Raw genomic sequence first — 18,070 nt, forward strand, 5'->3', positions numbered from 1 at the left:
ACTATGAGTTGGAACCGACTCAACAGCACTTAACAACAACAAATCAGATGGCAGTCCAAACTCAAATTCTTCAAATCAGCCAGTTTTCTTTCTTTCAGTTTCCTGCCTCCCTTCCTTTTTAAAAACGCTGTAGTCTCCATTAGAGTTCTGGTGTGACATTGTGGGTTAATGCGCTGGACTGCAAAGCTGGTTTGAACCATAAGGTCGGCAGTTCAAGCTCACCAGCTGCTCCTCAGAAACCCTGTATTGGGACACTATGGGTCAGAACCAACCAGAAGGCAAGTTCCCAAGGGTTAACTTAACAACAACAGCAACAATCAACATTAGGAGTCCTGGTGTGGCTTTGTAGTATAGCACTGTACTGCTATCTGCAAGGTCAGAAGTTCAAATTCACCAGTGTTGCTGAGTCAGAACTGACTTGATTGCATGTAACAACAACAGTCAGCACTAAGGAGCCCAGGTGGCAGAGGGGTTAAAAGGTTTGACTGTTAATCAAAGGGTCTGTGATTTGAACCCACCAGCTGCTCTGAGGGAGAAAGGTGAAGTCGGCTTCTATAAGACATTTACAGCCTTAAAACCCTATGATCCAACTATACTTAGACCTATAGGGTTCCTGTAAGTTGGGTTCAACTCCATGGCAACGGGCTCATGTGTTTATTTTTTATTTTTGTAAGTCGACACTGACATATCAGGTCAGGAATCATTTCCAAAGAGGAGTTTTTACATAGTGTTGAAAGGTTACATGTCACAAGGAACAGCATTATGGCATAGTGGTCACATAGTTTTATTTTTTCAAATGTGATCACTCATTTTTTACTGTGCTTCTAAATTTATAACAACATTGGAATTTTTTTAAAATGTCAATCTAATAGTTTTAGCGACTTTACTATTTGGATAAATTAGGAAGGTAAGACATACAACATTAGAAGGAATACAATGCACTGATATTAAGAATGACGGTAATGAAAATTATAGAGTCCTGGTGTGGTGTTGTAGGATAAACACTCGACCTCAAGGTTGGCATTTCAAACTCACCAGCCGCTCCTTGGAAACACTACACAGGGTCTCTAAGAGTTGAAACTGACTCAATTGCACTTACAGGAACAACAAGAAGACATTCATGGAGAAGGACATAAACGTTGACTGCAGTGGTCAGAAATGGTCTCATGGAAAGAAGAGGTCAGACTTTATGGAAAGTGCTGTTAAGTGCCATTGAGTCAATTCCAACTCATAGCAATCCTGTATAGGGTTTCCAAGGAAAGGCTGAACCTAAGATTCAAACTGGCCTGGCAGTCCAGTGCTTACTCTCCAGTGCCACATCAGCACAAAATAGAGATGGTGATGGTGGAAAGGGTGGAACAAAACAAGTTTTGGGGACTCAATTAAGTCCTGTACATATTTAACTCAGTGAAACCAATGGCCTCATCCATAATACATGCCCCTGCCCCTCTTGTTTTTGTCATTTTTTACTATTTTGTGTTTAAAGGACATTATGGAAAAAACACATCAGAGCATATGGGTTTTCTATCATGGAAGAACAGATAACATTTTCTAAGTTTTGAGAAACAGAGTACAGAGGCTAAGAGTTCAGATTCTAGAGGCTACTTTCTACATTAAAATCCTGACCCTGCTATCTAACAGTTGAGTAACACGTTGTTAGGTACCATGGAGGTGATTCCAACTCATAAGAAAACCTGTATGTGACAGAGTAAAACTACATCAGAGGGTTTTCTAATCTTTACAGGAACAAAGTGCCAACTCTTTCTCCCAGGGAATTCAAAATGAATTCTGGGTGGATTCAAAATGCTAATCTTTCCGTTGGAAGTCTAGTGCTTAACCACCGTACCACCAAGCCTTCAAGTAACATTAGGAAGTGTATTTAAACTCTCTGAGCTTCAATTTCTGTAGTTTGTTCAGTTTCCTTCAGTGTAAAAGGGAACTCACAACACTATAAGCCCTTCTTCTTGCTTGCTTTCTCCTGCATTTTGGGACTACCTTATATTTAGTCCTGTCTATTATCTTTCAATAGGAGCTCTGGTAGCGTAGTGGTTACGAATTGAACTGTGAACCTTAAGGTCAGCGGTTCGAAACTACCAGCCGCTCCACAGGAGAATGATGAGGCTTTCTACTCCCGTAAAGATTTACACCCTTGGAAACCCTGTACAGGGTCGTTATGGGTTGGAACCGACTCGATGGCACTTAACAACAACAACATTATCTTTCAATATACTGAAACATGATGACTAACACCAGAATACTGTCAGATACAGTGCCAGAAAACGAGTCCCTCAGGTTAGAAGCCACTCAAAATACAACTAGGGTAGAGCTGCGTCCTAAAAATAGTGTTGACTGTGATGATGTAAATGGACTGAAGTTTTAGGGGACCTTCATTTGCTGATGTGGCACGACTCAAAATGAGGTGAAAAAGGTATAAACATCCATTAATAATTGAAATATATGAAGTATTAATTTAGGAAAATTAGAAGTTGTCAAAAATGAAATGCAGCACATAAACACTGATATCCTAGACGTTAGTGAGCTGAAATGGACTGGTATTGATCATTTTGAATCTGACAGTCACATGGTTTACTATGATGGAATGACAAATTGAAGAGGAATGGCATCGTATTCACCATCAAAAAGAACATTTCAAGATCTTAAAGTAAAATGCTCTCTGTGATAGGAAAGTGTTATTATGACTACAAGGAAGACCAGTTAACACCACTATTATTCCAATTTTTGCACCAACCACTAAAGTCAATGATGATGAAATTGAAGAATTCTAGCAGCTTCTTTAGTATGAAATCGATCAAACATGCAGTCAAGATGTATTGATAGTTACTGGCGATTGGAATGCAAAGTTTGGAAACAAAGAGGAAAGATCAATGGTTAGAACATAATAATACAAAAGGCAGCTATACACATGGAAACCCTATACAGGGTCACTATGGGTCAGAATTGACTCAATGGTACTTAACTATAGCAACAACATACACATAAAGCTCACCAGATGCAATACACAGGAATCAAACTGACTATATCTGTGGGAAGAGACAGTAGAACAAGCTCAATATAACCAAAGCAAGGCCATGTGCAGACTGTGGAACAGACCATCAATTGCTCATATCCAAGTTCAGGTTGAAGCTGAAGAAAATTACAATAAGTTCTATGAGAGCCAAAATACAACCTAAAACATATCCCACCTATATTTAGAGACTAAATACAGAGTGGATGCATTAAATACTAATGACTGAAGACCAGAAGAACTGTGGAATGACATCAAGATCATATAGGAAGAAAGCAAAAGGCTATTAAAAAGACAATATATAAGAAAAGACCAAAATGGATGTCCGAAAAGACTCTTAAATTTGCTTTACGGTATAAAGATGCTAATGCAAATGGAAAAAATGAAGAAATCAAAGAGATAAATAATTTCAGAAGGCAGCTCAAGAAGACGAAGTCAGGTATTATAATGAAATGTGCAAAGACCTGGAGTTAGAAAACCAAAAGAAAAGAACATGCTAGGTGTTTGTTAAGTTGAAAGAATTAAAGAAAAAGAAGGTAAGCTTCAACTTGCAATATTGTCCTGGTGTGGCACATTGGGATAATGTGCTGGACTACAAGGTCAGTTTGAACTGTAATGTTGGTGGTTCAAATCCACCAGCCACTTCTCAGAAACCCTACATAGGGTTGTTATTGGTCGGTACTGACTTGATGGCATGTAACAACAACAATATCATAGGTAAATTATGTAAAGGAAGCAGTAAAAGAAGCTGGAAGGAATTCATAAGTCACTAGACCACAGAAAGAAATTATCAACGCTCAACCATTTCAAGAAGTAACATATAATCAAGAAATGATGGTACTGAAGGAAGAGGTCCAAGTTAAATTGAAATTATTGGTGACAAAAAGGTGCCAGGAATATATGGAATACAACCTTACAAACTGAAATATTTCAACAAACTGAAGGCACTTACTCATCTATGCCAAGAAGTTTGGAAGACAGCTACCTGGCCAACTAACTGGAAGGGATCTATATTTGTGCCCATTCCAAAGAAAGGTAACCTGTATTTGTGCCCGTTCCAAGAGAAGAATGTGGAAATCATCTAACAACATTATTAATATCACATGCAAGTAAAGTTTTACTCAAGATAATTTAAAAATGGCTGCAACAATATTTTGATAGGGAACTGCCCAAAACTCAAGCCAGATTCAGACGAGGATGTAGAATAAGGGATAACATTGCTGGCATCAGATAGATCTTGGCTAAAAGTAGAGAATACCAGAAAGATATTTACTTGTGCTTTACTGACTATGGAAATGTTTTTGACTGTATGGGTCATGATAAACTCAAGACAACATTGCAAAGAACAGGTATTTCAGAACACTTGATTGTGCACTTAAGAAGTACACAGACCAAGAGGCAGTTATTTGAACATAACATAGGTACAATGAGTAGTTGAAAATCAAGAAAGGTATGTGCCAGGGTTTTTCCTTTCACCATACTTATTCAATCTGTATGCTGTACAAATATCCTCAAAAAGTTGATTATATGAAGAAGAAAGGGCATCAGGATTGGAGGAAGACTCATTAACAATCTGTGATATGACACAACTTGGCTTGCTGGAAGCAAAGAGGTCTTAAAATACTTTCTGATGAATATCAAAGATCTCAGCCTTTAGTATGAATCGCACCTCAAAGTACAGAAAGCAAAAATTCTCACCATTGGGCCAATAAATAGCATCATGATAAATAGAGAAAATATTGAAGTTGTCAAAATCTTCATTTTGCTTGAATTCACAATCAACACTCAGGGAAACAGCAGCCATGAAATCAAATGATGTATTGCAGTAGGTAAATCTGCTGCATGAGACCTCTTTAAAGTGTTCAAGAGCAAAAACATCAGTTTAAGGACTAAGGTGCACTTGACCCAAGCCATGGTATTTTCAATAGCCTCATGTGTGTGTACAATTTGGACAATGAATAAGGAAGACCACAGAAGAATTGATGCATTTGGGTTATGGTGTGGAAAAACAATACTGAAAGTACCATGGACTGACAAGAAGAACAAACAGATCTGTCTTGGAAGAGATGCAGCCAAAATACTCTTTAGAAGCCAGGATGGTGAGACTTCATCTCTCATGCATCATGAATATCATGGCAATGTGGAGCATCAGTGAAAAAGAGGAAGACTGCCAACAAGATGGACTGGCATAGTGGCAGCAGCAATAATTGTAACAATGGTGCAAGACTGGGCAGTAAGGAGTGGTTGGTGGATTTGAACTACCAGCCTTGTAACTAGCAGTCCAATACTTATCCTACAGAGCCGTACCAGGACCTAATTTGACAGTTTCCAATAATAGCCACAAAGTCAATTTGAACTGTAAGGTTCGCAGTTGAAACCCACCAGTCGTTCCTTGTAAAACCTTGTAAAATACAGGGTTGCTATGAGTCGGAAATGACTCAATGGCACTTACCAACAACATAAAATATAGGGGTCCTGATGTGGTGCTGTAAGATAAGCATTGACCTACTAACTGAAAGGTTAGTTGTTCAAACCCACCAGCCACTCCTCAGAAACTATATATAGATTCACTATGAGTGGAACTGACTTGACAGCATTTAACACCAGCACAAAAAATCAAATAGGAGCCTCGGTGGCACTGTAGTATACACACAGAATTGCTAACCGCAGGTCAGCAGTTCAAGCCCACCTGCTGAAAACCCTATTGTTGGTGCTGTTGTTAAGTGTCATCAAGTCAGTGGAGCAAAATACAAATCTTGCCTTAAAGTATCTTTGGAAAGCCTCTGAAAGCATTCACAATAGGGACGCCTTCAAGACCAGATTATTCAACCTTTTCAAAACCAAATTATTTTCTGCTTTAAAGTTTTCATTGAAATCATGTGTTTTCAGTAATGGAAGACATTTTGAATGAAACTAAAAATGTTTTTGAAGTAATATGGATTTTGATACAATTGTTGTTGTGTGTCATTGAATCAGTTCTGACTCATAACAACCCTATATAGGGTTTTCAAAGAGCTACTAGTGAGTTTGAACTACCAACCCTGTGGTTAGCAGTACAGAGCTTATCTTACAGTATGAAACATATGTTCCAATGTGTCTCTGGTGCTAAAGTTAGTGGAATGATTCCCATAGTTATACAGGCCCCCTTCAGATGGCAGCATGAACAAAAGTGGGATAACAGTTTCCCACTAAACCCCAGAGGCAGAAAATAAATGTAAGTAGGTACTGTACATCTCATGGTCATGAATGGTTGAAAAATGTCACCATTTAAAAATATTTTATTTGCAAATAATTATTTTGGAAAAGGATCTAGGGTGCTACCCACATCCTCAAATGTTAAGAAAATTAAACATTTTTGATGAAATATAAATATTTTAAATACAGCATTGCTGTTTTGAAGTGCCGTTGAGTTTTGAAGTGCATTGAGTTATCTTTAACTCATAGCAACCCTCTATGGGGTTTCCACGGAGCAGCTGGTAGATTTGAATTATCAACCTTTTAGTTAGCAGTCTTGCACTCCTACTATGCTACATTGGAACTCTTTTATAACACATAGAAAAACTTAAACTTTTTTTTTTATCTGTACTACTCCAAATTTAAAAGAAATGCAATATAACTTCTCATGGAGATACTCCAAAAACTTTAGTTGATATTGTCTACAAGAAAAAATTAAAAGACACAGTAGAGAAGAAAATTATTCCACAGAAGCAAAGTATATTATAGACATTTAAGTCCATGCATTATAACTAAATTTTCCCTATTCATTATTAAATTATATAGTCAGGGATTGTTAGCTTAACAAGAATGAAGATGGCTACTTCTGCATGCACTAAATATTTTCTTAATGTAGAGAATTTTGCTTTGATTTACGATTATAAGGAAGATTCGTGAATTCTGACATTCAGGTCAGCAGATGAAGAAATAGTACTTGCCCTCAAGATTTGTACATTATAGTCTACCTCCCTTCCTCCCAAGCCTGAAACACAAACATCTTACCAACTACAGCCTCAGTGTATTTCCCATCTGCTGGGAGAGGGAAATACTGATTTGGTGACATATTGCTTCCATATCCCAGGAGAAAACCTTCAAGCTTTACATTTGGATTTGGACGCAGGAACTTCAAGAAGATGGAGTCACTCGTGGTGTTGATGTGGACTTTTAGGCTTGGCCTTTTTCCTAAAGATGGAGAAGAATAAATAAGTAGTTGTTACTTCACCTTTTTGATATCCCAGGACAAGTTTGGAGCATAGATTTCCCTGGTGACACAGATAAGTGTTCAAGCACGAAATGAAAGGTTGGCATTTCAAAGTGGAGCCCATCCAGATGCACCTAGAAAGAAAGGCTTGGTGATCTGCTTCTGATCCTACAGAGCTTATTCTACTCGGCACTTAAATTTGCCTGAGTCAGATTCTAATTGATTTTGTTGTTATTTTACTTTTTTATCAACCCAGGGCAAATATAGAGCAAAGGTTAGTTGTTAGAGAAGGCACTGTTTTTGATAAGCACCTAATCTACATAGCTACTCAAAATACAACACATACCCAAATGGCCAAAGTAAATCTAATTTTGAGATAAAATGAAATGGACTTATATTACAAATATCTTGTCATTTCACTGATGGGTTGTTGTTAAGTGCTGTCAAGTCGATTCTGATCCACAGTGATAACCCTGTATAGGGTTTCTGAGGAACAGCTGGTGAACTTAAACCACTCATCTTGCCATTCAAATAGAGTTTGTAGCCCACAGCACCATATAGACCTTAAGGCTATTCACAACTTTTCAGAACCTTTAGTTTTTACAAGGAGTCTGGAGGCTCAATGGTTAAGAGCTTGACTGCTTACCAAAAGGTTAGCAATTTGAATCTACCAGCCACTGTATTGGAGAACTATGTGGTAGTCTGCTTTTATAAAGATTATAAACATGGAAACTCTATGGGGCAATTCTAATATGCCAGTTGGGTTACTATTAGTGAAGATTGACTTGATGTCAACATGTTTGGTTTTCTTGGTTTGGGTTTTGATTTCACTTTATAGGAATGGTGAAAGGCTCTGAAATTTCTTATTGGTAAAACTGAATTACTGCACTTGAAAACTCCCACCTACTCTATGCTCCTCTTAACCCCACCTTCATGGAACTCTGACTGTTGCAGTTGGAAAGGGAAGGAAGAGGAAAATGGGAGACTAGGGAATGCTGAATGAGAAGGGTAGAGTGAAAAGATGTTTAATTCCACATGGAAATTGCCAGGTCAGTCAGACTAGCACATGAAGATGCCTAACAGTCCATTGAGTGTCTAAATGCAGAACTTAGGAATGGGGTAATTAGTTTACGTAGATAAATGTATGAATTTTTCCAAAGAGACAGAGATTGTGCAGAGGGTACAGAGAGGCCTTAGTTATGCTTTCCAGTCCTTGAATTTATTTATTTCTAGCCATATAAGAGGGGTAACTAACCAAAGATCTTAACTTAGTTGTGAGGAAGCAATATGTTGTTTTTTGTTTTGTTTTGTTTTGTTTTTGTCTTTGGAGGCAAATCACAGCCCTACTACTTACTTAGGTACAGTGTGACCTCTGGCAACTCAGGAACATGCTTGAGCCTTAGTTTCCCTATTAATTAATGGTTAATCACAATATCTACCTTGCCAGGTTGTCCACAGAGATTAGTGCAAATGATATTAATAATATTTGCTCAGTAATTAGTTATTGACTCTTTAGCCATAATTTTAAAAATCCAGAAAGCTTTGTATGTTTTTATGTGTCAAACTAATTTAACACCAAAATCATACATGATCCAACATCAAATGGCCGAGTTTATGGTTGACAGTCCAGAGCTTATCCTACAGTGCCACACCAAGACTCCATGGTTTATTTAGTCTGGGTCAAAAGAATCTTCTCTCATTTTGCAATACAAAAGTGGGCTTCAAAAAGTTTGTGGAAAAAATCCATACCTCTTAATTCCATGAACTTTTTTAAGTCCCTTCAAACAAGACCTGCTGTTTGCTCACTTTACTCACCCTTACATGGATTCCTGCTATTCTTGGTTTGTCTTCATTAGTGAATATGGTGACTTTTTGGTAGGTAACTTAAGGTTGTTGTTGCTGTTATGTACTGTCAAGTTGGTTCTTACTGACTGCAACCCTGAACTAGGGTTTCCTAGAAGTGGCTGGTAGTTTTGAACACTGACCTTGTGGTAAGCAGTCTACTGCCTTTTAAATAGTAAACACATGCCCTGCAGCTTTAAACAATAACAAATAAGATGGAGAGGTTATAACATCAGGGGAAAATGGTAGGATAGCATTGCAAGATCAAATTACTCTTTACAACCACTAGAGATAAGTTGCGATTGTTGCTATAAACCCAGTTACTGGACATACACTTAATGTCCACCCTAGAATTTTGAGAATACAAGAATGTCTGGAAATACTGAAAGATAACCTCTCCCCCATTAAAAAATATATATATATTATCAAGATATGGGAGTCCCGGTGTGGCATTATAAGATAATGTACTGGACCACAAGGTCGGCGGTTTACACTCAACAGCCACTCATCAGAAACCATACACATAGTGATGAGTCTGAACTGACTCAATAGCACTTAACAGCAACAACTAGATATGGTGGCAGTGTGGTCTCTGTAGGATAAGCATTGGACTTCGAACCACAAGATTGGCTGTTAGAACCCACCAGCCAATCCACAGAAGAAAGATAAGGTTTACTGCTCCTTCATATAATTCCAACCTCACAAATCCTATATAAGTCACTACGAGTTGTAACAGACTCTACAGAAGTTAACAACAGCAAAAACAACATAGATACAGCTCTCCAAGTATTGTGACCATGGCCCATAGTGTAAAATACCCTTAATATTTAAGTCTTGTGTAGACTCATAGGATAAACAGTCAACCTCAAGGCTGGTATGAACTGCAAGGTCAGCAGTTCAAACTCACCAGCCATTCCTCAGAAACCCTGTACAGGGTCACTGTGAGTTAGATCAGACTCAAAGGCACTTGACAACAACAACAAAGTCTCTGTGTATCTATGTCTGGGGTTCATAGATGGCACAAACAATTTACACTCCAGATTACTAACCTAAAAGTTGGTGATTCAGAACCATCCAGCAGTAACCACAGAAGAAAAATCATAGTGGTCTACTTCTGTTAAGACCCCTGCAGCCAGTGAGTCAATTCCAACTCATAGCAATCCTAAAGAGACAAAGTGGTTTCCGAGGCTTTACATTTTTACAGAAACAGACTGCCTCATCTTTCTCCCAAGGAGTGGTTTATGGGTTCAAACCACCATCCTTTAGGTAAACAACTCAACCCTTAACTGGTGCAGTTCTACTGTATAACACAAGGCAATGCTGTGGGTCTCAATCATTTGGACAACAACATCTACATCAGTATCTATATCTATGTCTGGAAAAAGTTTTTACAAAGGCAAACTTATTCGTTCTACGTGTGCTACATTCTAATATTTTCTATGGTATTTCATTTTTTCTCTAAATGTTGATTGCCACCCCATACACTGGTTCACAGTACAGAAAACAGGTCATGACTGACAGTTTGAAAAACACTGACTTAAATTTCTTCAAGGTAGTAGAGAAACTCACTTTTAATACAAATATATACATAAGCTGAAAGTAAAAAGATGGAAAACTATATATCTTATAAACGCTCATCATAAAAATCTGGGATGAAAAAATATTAGTTATAAGTTGAAATGGTTATATTAATATCAGAACAAGGAATAGTACCGAGTTTAAATATGGACATTATGTAATGACGACTCGTCAAGAAGACATTACAATCCTAAATGTGTGTTCATCTAACAGCATTCCAAAATTCATGAAGCAAATAATTGAAAGATCTGAAAAGAGAAAGAGATAAATCTACAATTGATGTTGCCAATTTCAACATATCTTTATCAGTGACTGACAGAAAAAGTACACAGAGAATCTGTAAACTCAAACATTACCAAGAAACTTGAATTACTTGACAGTATTAGGGCATATCAGCTAACATCAAGTGTTTATGGAAAGTTACCAAGATAGAAAATATCCTAGGCCATAAAGCAAGACTTAGGAGTCCTGGTGTGCCACTGCAGGACAATGTGCTGGACTGAAAGATCAATTTGAGCCACAAGGTCACTGGTTCAAGCCCACAAGCCTCTTCTCGGAAACCCTATACAGGGTCACTATGAGTCATAACCAACTCGTCCACACTTAAAAACAACAACAAAGACTTGACAACTCCAAAGTGATTAAAATCACAGAGAAAAAAAAAACACCCAAACTTCAAACACATGAAAATTAACAAAAACAATTTTCTAACTACCCATGGGTCAAGAAAATAATTCACATGGACAATTAGAAAATATTTTAACTGAATGAAAATGAATATGTAAAATATAAAATCTTGTGAGATACATTCAAAAGAAGACCATAGAGGAAAGAATATAGCATTAAATTCTTTTACAAAAAAGGAAGAAAGATACAATGTCAAAGATTTAAGCTTCTACCCTAAGGAAACAGAGAAAGAGTTATTAAACACAAAATAAATAAAAGAGAAAAAAAGCAAAACTGAAATCAAATGAATAAAAAAAAATAGATAAATGGTAGAGAAAAATTAATGAAAATCTGATACTTTTGAGATCAAATTAATAAATCTCTAACAACTGATAGAAAAAGTATGTCAAAGAGAATACATTAAAATAATTGTCAAAAATGATCAAGAGGACATCACTTCATAATCACTTTATATCACTTATAAGAAAATATTACAGGCAAATTTGTGTCAATAAATTTCACAATCTAGATTGTTGTTGTTTTTAAGTGCCATAGAGTCAGTTTTGACCTAGAGTGACCATAGAATTTCCGAGGATTGGCTGATGAGTTTGAGCCACCGACCTGGCTGTTCAAGCTGACTTTGTTGCCCAGCACATGAATCCACAGTGCATGAATCCACAGTACCACACCAGGAGTTCTACAATCTAGATTAACTGGGCAAATTTCTTGAAAGAAACAAATGAACAAAACTGACACAAGAAGAATAAAAAAACAATAAGCACATTAAATCTAGTACACAGATTCAATTCTACAATTACATTTTTCATCAATGAAATCTGGCTCCATTCCTTTTTTCCCTATTCCTTGCGGAAATAAAATTTATCAAGACCAGAAAGGAAATTTCTGAAAGCGCTCGTCTGTGGAAAACATGCAGCAACTCTATAGCTTGTTATACAGAACGAGGGATGCCATTGACAGTTGTTCAGGTTTGTACTGCAAAATACTAAATGGCACCATTCAAGCCATCTTTTTTGTGTGGTTGTATAAGCAGCCATGCCTATAAAGACCATGTAAAAAATTGCTACTTACAATGATGGGTGTTTTGAAAAGGATAACCAACCTGTCATTTTCTAATCTCTTCCTATAAGACTCAAGTAGCCACAAGCCACTCTGCCCTTGTTACTACATGCCTTTGGTTTTTGTCTTCCATGCCTTCTGATTCTACTTGTCAACAAAAATGAGGGATGCTGGTGATGGAAGACCTGGTTTCAGGATATAGACTACATAGGGACTTACTCATAGACACTTTGAACATTGTGCTCCCTAATTTACAAAACTGATAACCTCACCAGATACATAAAGCCCAGACGAATCAGGGATATAACCTATAAATAATAACATAGAAAAAGAGATCTTGAGTATTCAGGAAACAGTAAATTAATAGTATACAGTTACAGAGGTAGACAGAAGGCACCCCAATTTGTGTTTTGTAAACATAAATCTGAAGTTACAATAAAACATCCTTATTAAAAATCTTAAAAATCAAAATTAAAATAGCATCTAAAGAAATTGAGGGAAGTTTAAAAAAAAAAAAAAGCTGTGATAAAAGTCCCATATAGCACATGACTAGCTTCCAGTGCCAGGGGATGGGGGGGGGGGGGGGGGGGGGGGGGAGGGGACTTTAAATAAACTCATAATTTGACTTTACTCATACATGATCATGTGTAAACAAGAAATTCAAACTACAATGTCGCATGATTTCTGTTCCAGGGCAAGCAGAACAGCATGTTTCCACTCCAAGATGCCTAATGGTGAGTCTGCCAGCTGGAGGGCATGTTCCCATGTGCAGCATGTGCTCTCAGAGTTCAGGAAATGAAAAGCCAACCCCAGCCCACCTGGAGCGCTCTTCTCATTCGGACACACCAAAACAACTGCCAGAAAGCCAAAATCCCCAGGGGTCAATGAGTTAATTTTTCATTAGGACATTTCATCATGGTTACCAGACAGCCAAACAATGTTTGCTATTCAATTTAGAAAGAAATGTCATATTGCCAAAAGTTATAAGGGGATTTTTCTTTTCTTTTCTTCCTCATGGGTCATTTTATATTTGTTTGTCCAACTGTTTGTATAACTGAGTTCCAGTTCAGCTAAAACCACCACAATTTCCACCTGGGTCAGAATTCTCAGTGCTCTGATTCTTCAGGCCAATATTTCACCGTCTGGTGATTTCAGATGACTAAATGAGACAGACTGAACCAGCCAATGTTGACATTTCAGTACCATTTGGCACAGCTAATAGCTTTACCAAAGGAGCTACAACTTCATTATCTATTTTATAATAGAACCAATAGCTAAGTAGGAAAATAATTTTTTCATAGACTACTTCCTAAATCAAGAAGCCCTAATAGCATAGTGGATTACGATCTAGTCTGCTAACTACTAGGTCAGTAGTTGGAATCTACCTGGCATTTTTCGGGAGAAAGATGAGGCTTTCTGCTCCCATAAAGATTTATAGTCTCGGAAACCCTATATAAGGTCACTGTGGGTCAGAACCGACTCCACAACACATATCCACCACCACCAGCTACTAAATCAGTAGTCTCAATCTTAAGGGAAAACTTTTGCAACATATATAGTTGCCACTTGCATACACGATCTTGATTGAATTCTCCTAAAAGTAGTCTGTAAAATCTAGAGCCGGATGGTCTGGGGAGGTAGGAGAAGCAACTACATCTAGCCAATGATTTGCAACTTCATCTAGACCAAGTATTTGCTACAAAGGAAGACTGCAGCAACATTCTTAATGTCAAACAATAATAAAATATAAATAAAATGTGTATTTTCTTTCGGGAATATGTATTTTTAATCATTTGTTTTCCATTTTGTATTTTTATTTACTACTAGGTTGGCAGTTCAAGCTCACCAGCTGCTCCTCGGAAACCCTATACAGGGTTGCTATGGGTTGGAACCGACTCGATGGCACTTAACAAGAACAACGACTAGCTACCAATGAGCCCTGGTTGTTGTTATTAGGTGCCATCGAGTCGGTACCAACTCATAGCTATCCTATACACAACAGAATGAAACACTGCCCAGTCCTGGGCCAACATCACAATGTTGCCACACTTGAGCCCACTGATGCTGCCACTTTGCCAATCCATCTTGCTGGGGGTCTTCCTTTTCTTCTCTGACCCTCCACCTTACCAAACATGATATCATTCTCCAAGTGACTGGTCCCTCCTGACATGTCTGAACAATGAGAGACCTTCCTGATCTCTAAGGAGCACTCTGGCTACACTTCTTCCAACACAGATCTGTTGGTTCTTTTGGCAGCCCATGGCACTTCCAATATTCTCCTCCAACACCATAACTCAATAGCATCACTTCTTCTGCGGTCTTCCTTATTCACTGTACAGCTTTTGCATGAATCTGAGGTTTTTGAAAATACCATGGCTTAGGTTAGGCACACCTTAGTCCTCAAGCTGACATCTTTTGCTCTTCAACACTTTAAAGATCTTGTTCAGAATATTTGCCCAATGCAATACATTGTTTGATTTCTTGAATTCTGCTTCCATGAGTGTTGATTGTTGTTACAAGAAGAATGAAGTCCTTAACAACTTAAATCTTTTCTCCATTGATAAAGAATGTTGTTTATTTGTTCAGTGGTGAGGATTTTTGTTTTCTTGACATTGAGATGAAATCCATACCAAAGGATGTGGTCTTTGATCTTCATCAGTAAATATTTTAAATCCTCTTGACTTTCAGAAAGCAAGGTTATATCATCTGCAAATCACAGGCTGTTAATGAGTCTTCCTCCAATCCTGATGCCACATTTTTCTCCATAGAACCCAGCTTCTCGGATTATTTGCTCAGCATACAGGTTGAATAAGTATGGTGAAAGAATACAACCCTGTCACATACCTTTCTTAATTTAAAACCATTCAGTGTTCCCATGTTCTGTTCGAACAACTGCCTCTTGGTCTAGGTACACATTCGTCACGAGCACAATTAAGTGTTCCAGAATACTCCTACTTCACAGTGTTGTCCATAGCTTGTCATAATCCACACAATTGAAAGCCTTTGCATAGTCAATAAAGCACATGTAAATATTTTTATGATATTTTCTGCTTTCATCCAAGAGCCATCAGACATCTGCAGTGATATCCCTCATTCCACATCCTCTTCTGAATCTGGCTTGAACCTCTGGAAGTTCTCTGTCAATGTATGCTTGTAGCCACTTCTGTATTGACTTTAGTAAAACTTTACTTACACTATATTATCAAAGATATTGTCCGATGATTTCCACATTCGCTTGGGTCACCTCTCTTTGGAATGGGCACAAATATGGATCTCTTTCAATCGGTCAGCCAATAGTTGTCTTCCAAATTTCTTGGCAGAGATGAGTGAGTGCCTCCAGTACTGCCTCATGATTTTGAAAGATTTCAATTTTAATTTAATCAATTCCTAGTGTCTTGCTTTTTGCCAATTCCTTCAATGTACCTAGGACTTCTTCCTTCGGTATCATTGGTTTTTGATCATATGCTACCTCTTGAAGTGGTTGAACATCAATAATTTCCTTTGGTACAGTGACTCTGTGTATTCCTTCCATCTTCTTTTGATGCTTTCTGTATCATTCAATAATTTTCCCAGAGACTCCTTCAATAATGAAAGTCGAGACTCCCAGCTTGAGAAATACTGAGCGTGTTCTTTCCTTTTGTTTTTCTGACTCCAAATCTTTGCACATTTTTTGGTAATATTTGACTGTGTCTTCTCAAGCTGACCTTTGAAACTTTATATTCAACTCTTGTACCTCCTCATTTCTTCCATTTACATATAACAAATTCAAATATGGCATGTCTCTAATTATAAAGACTTTACATTCAAGTGAGACTGGCATATAAATCAACAACCAATGTATCACAATTAGTAAAGTTAACAATATAATAAGGCTTGAGATATGAAGGGAGGACTGGAAATAAAGCATCTATAAAGACGTGTCCATTCAATTTTGTTACACTAATTAGGAAAATAATCTTATTCCATGATGACATGCCAAATGCAGATAGGAAAGTAAGGGGGAAAATACTGAAGTGCCAAACTATATTTTGAAATACTTTTTTTCTATACCATAGGAAACTAGGTAATCTTTGGGTGATGCAAATGCTTAACATACTCAGTTCTTAACCCAAAATCAGAAGTTCAAGCTCATGCAGAGGCGTAATTGGAAGAAAATCCTGGAAATCTACTTCCAAAAATTCAGTCATTGAAAACCCTATGGAGCATTGTTCTACTTCCTACACACACAGGGTCATCACAAATTAAAATAGACTCAAGGGCAACTGTTTTAGGAGAAAAGGTAGCTTCATATTAATTACTATCCTTTTAACAAGTGAAAAAGGAGGAGAAATGCAACAGGCTAAGAATTTTAAAACTCATTCCCCTTCTTTTTATGTATTTTCTGTTAGCTTTTAAAAAATCCATGGGGAGGATTTGTTTACATTCTCTCACTATTGAATGTAAGGAGTGATGGCAGTATGTGCATCTAATGGAGAGTAGAATAGTTTCCATGAGTGTTCTCAAGTGTGGTCTCAACCACAGCATCATCATTACCTAGGAACTTGTTGAAAGTACAAATTCATAGACCCCATTCCAGAGCTATTAAATCACAGATTCTGGGATGAAGTCCAGCATTCCATGTTTTAACAAGCTGCTCAGGTAATGTTGATGTCTACTAAAGTTTGAGAAGCAATATTATTTTCATATTCATTATATTAGAAGTCAAATTAATGGTCCCAGTGATTTTTGAAAGGCATTTCCAGATATGTAATACAGTATGGAAGAAAAAAGGATCTTACCCACAACTGCTCAATTTCCTATCATGAGAATTTTATATATATTTTGGTCTTTGAACAACTGTGAATTATGGTTTCCTATAATCATAATTTCTGAAAACACATAAAGCCACAAGTAATAAAACTGTTTGGAAGGTTATCCTGATTTTTAAACATCAGCTAAAACCAAATAAAACCCATTGCACTGGAGCCTATTCCAATTCATAATGACCATATGTGATGGATTGGAAGTGCCCAGTAGGGTTTCCTAGGCTAAAATCTTTACAGGAGCAGATTTCCAGGTCTTTTCTCTAGCATGGAAGCTCGTGGGTTCAAACCACCAATCTTCCAGTAAGCAACCGAGTGCTTAACCGGTGCATCACAACTCATTGTGACCCTTGAAAATAGAATAGAACTTCCCCATAAGGTTTCCAAGGCTGTAAATCTTTACAGAAACAGACAGTATGGCATCTTTCTTAGGTGAACATCAGCTATGTGTCTTTAAATACAGGCATGTCTTTAGAAACTTAGAAGCACAAAGGAGTTAGTTTTCAACATGTTATGAAAATATCAAACATAATAGAAAAGTTGATACAGAGCGATTAATAAAATCACTACCAAGAGTTTATGATTAATCACTTATTATATGTGATTTACATATGTATCCATTGTAGTTTTATTCACTGGTTTTTCCATTTATTCACTAGGAATTTGGCTTTAGTAACAAAAATTCTTTGAATCTGTAAATCATGTGGTTTACCATGCCAGAAATAACAAACTCAAGAGGAATGGTGTCACATTCATCATCAAAAAGAATATTTCAAGATCTAGTATTAAGTATAATGTTGTCTGAGATAGGATAATATCTATTGGCCTACAAGGAAGACCAGTTAATAACACTATTATTCAAATGAACGCACCAACCACTGAAGC

At 37.3% G+C, this 18,070-nt stretch overlaps 1 protein-coding gene across 1 annotated transcript in view; it reads right to left on the reverse strand.

Annotated features, from left to right (window-relative positions):
- ABI3BP (ABI family, member 3 (NESH) binding protein) overlaps positions 1-18,070 on the reverse strand; it is a 317,931-nt gene that overhangs the window by 232,127 nt on the left and 67,734 nt on the right. Inside the window, exon 3 of the mRNA XM_006868650.1 lies at positions 7,022-7,201. Within this exon, the coding sequence (XP_006868712.1) occupies positions 7,022-7,201 (180 nt within the window). The remainder of the gene's footprint in view (positions 1-7,021; positions 7,202-18,070) is intronic.

The sequence above is a fragment of the Chrysochloris asiatica genome, unplaced genomic scaffold (genome assembly GCF_000296735.1).
Source record: "Chrysochloris asiatica unplaced genomic scaffold, ChrAsi1.0 scaffold00120, whole genome shotgun sequence".
NCBI classification, from domain to species: Eukaryota; Metazoa; Chordata; class Mammalia; order Afrosoricida; family Chrysochloridae; genus Chrysochloris; species Chrysochloris asiatica.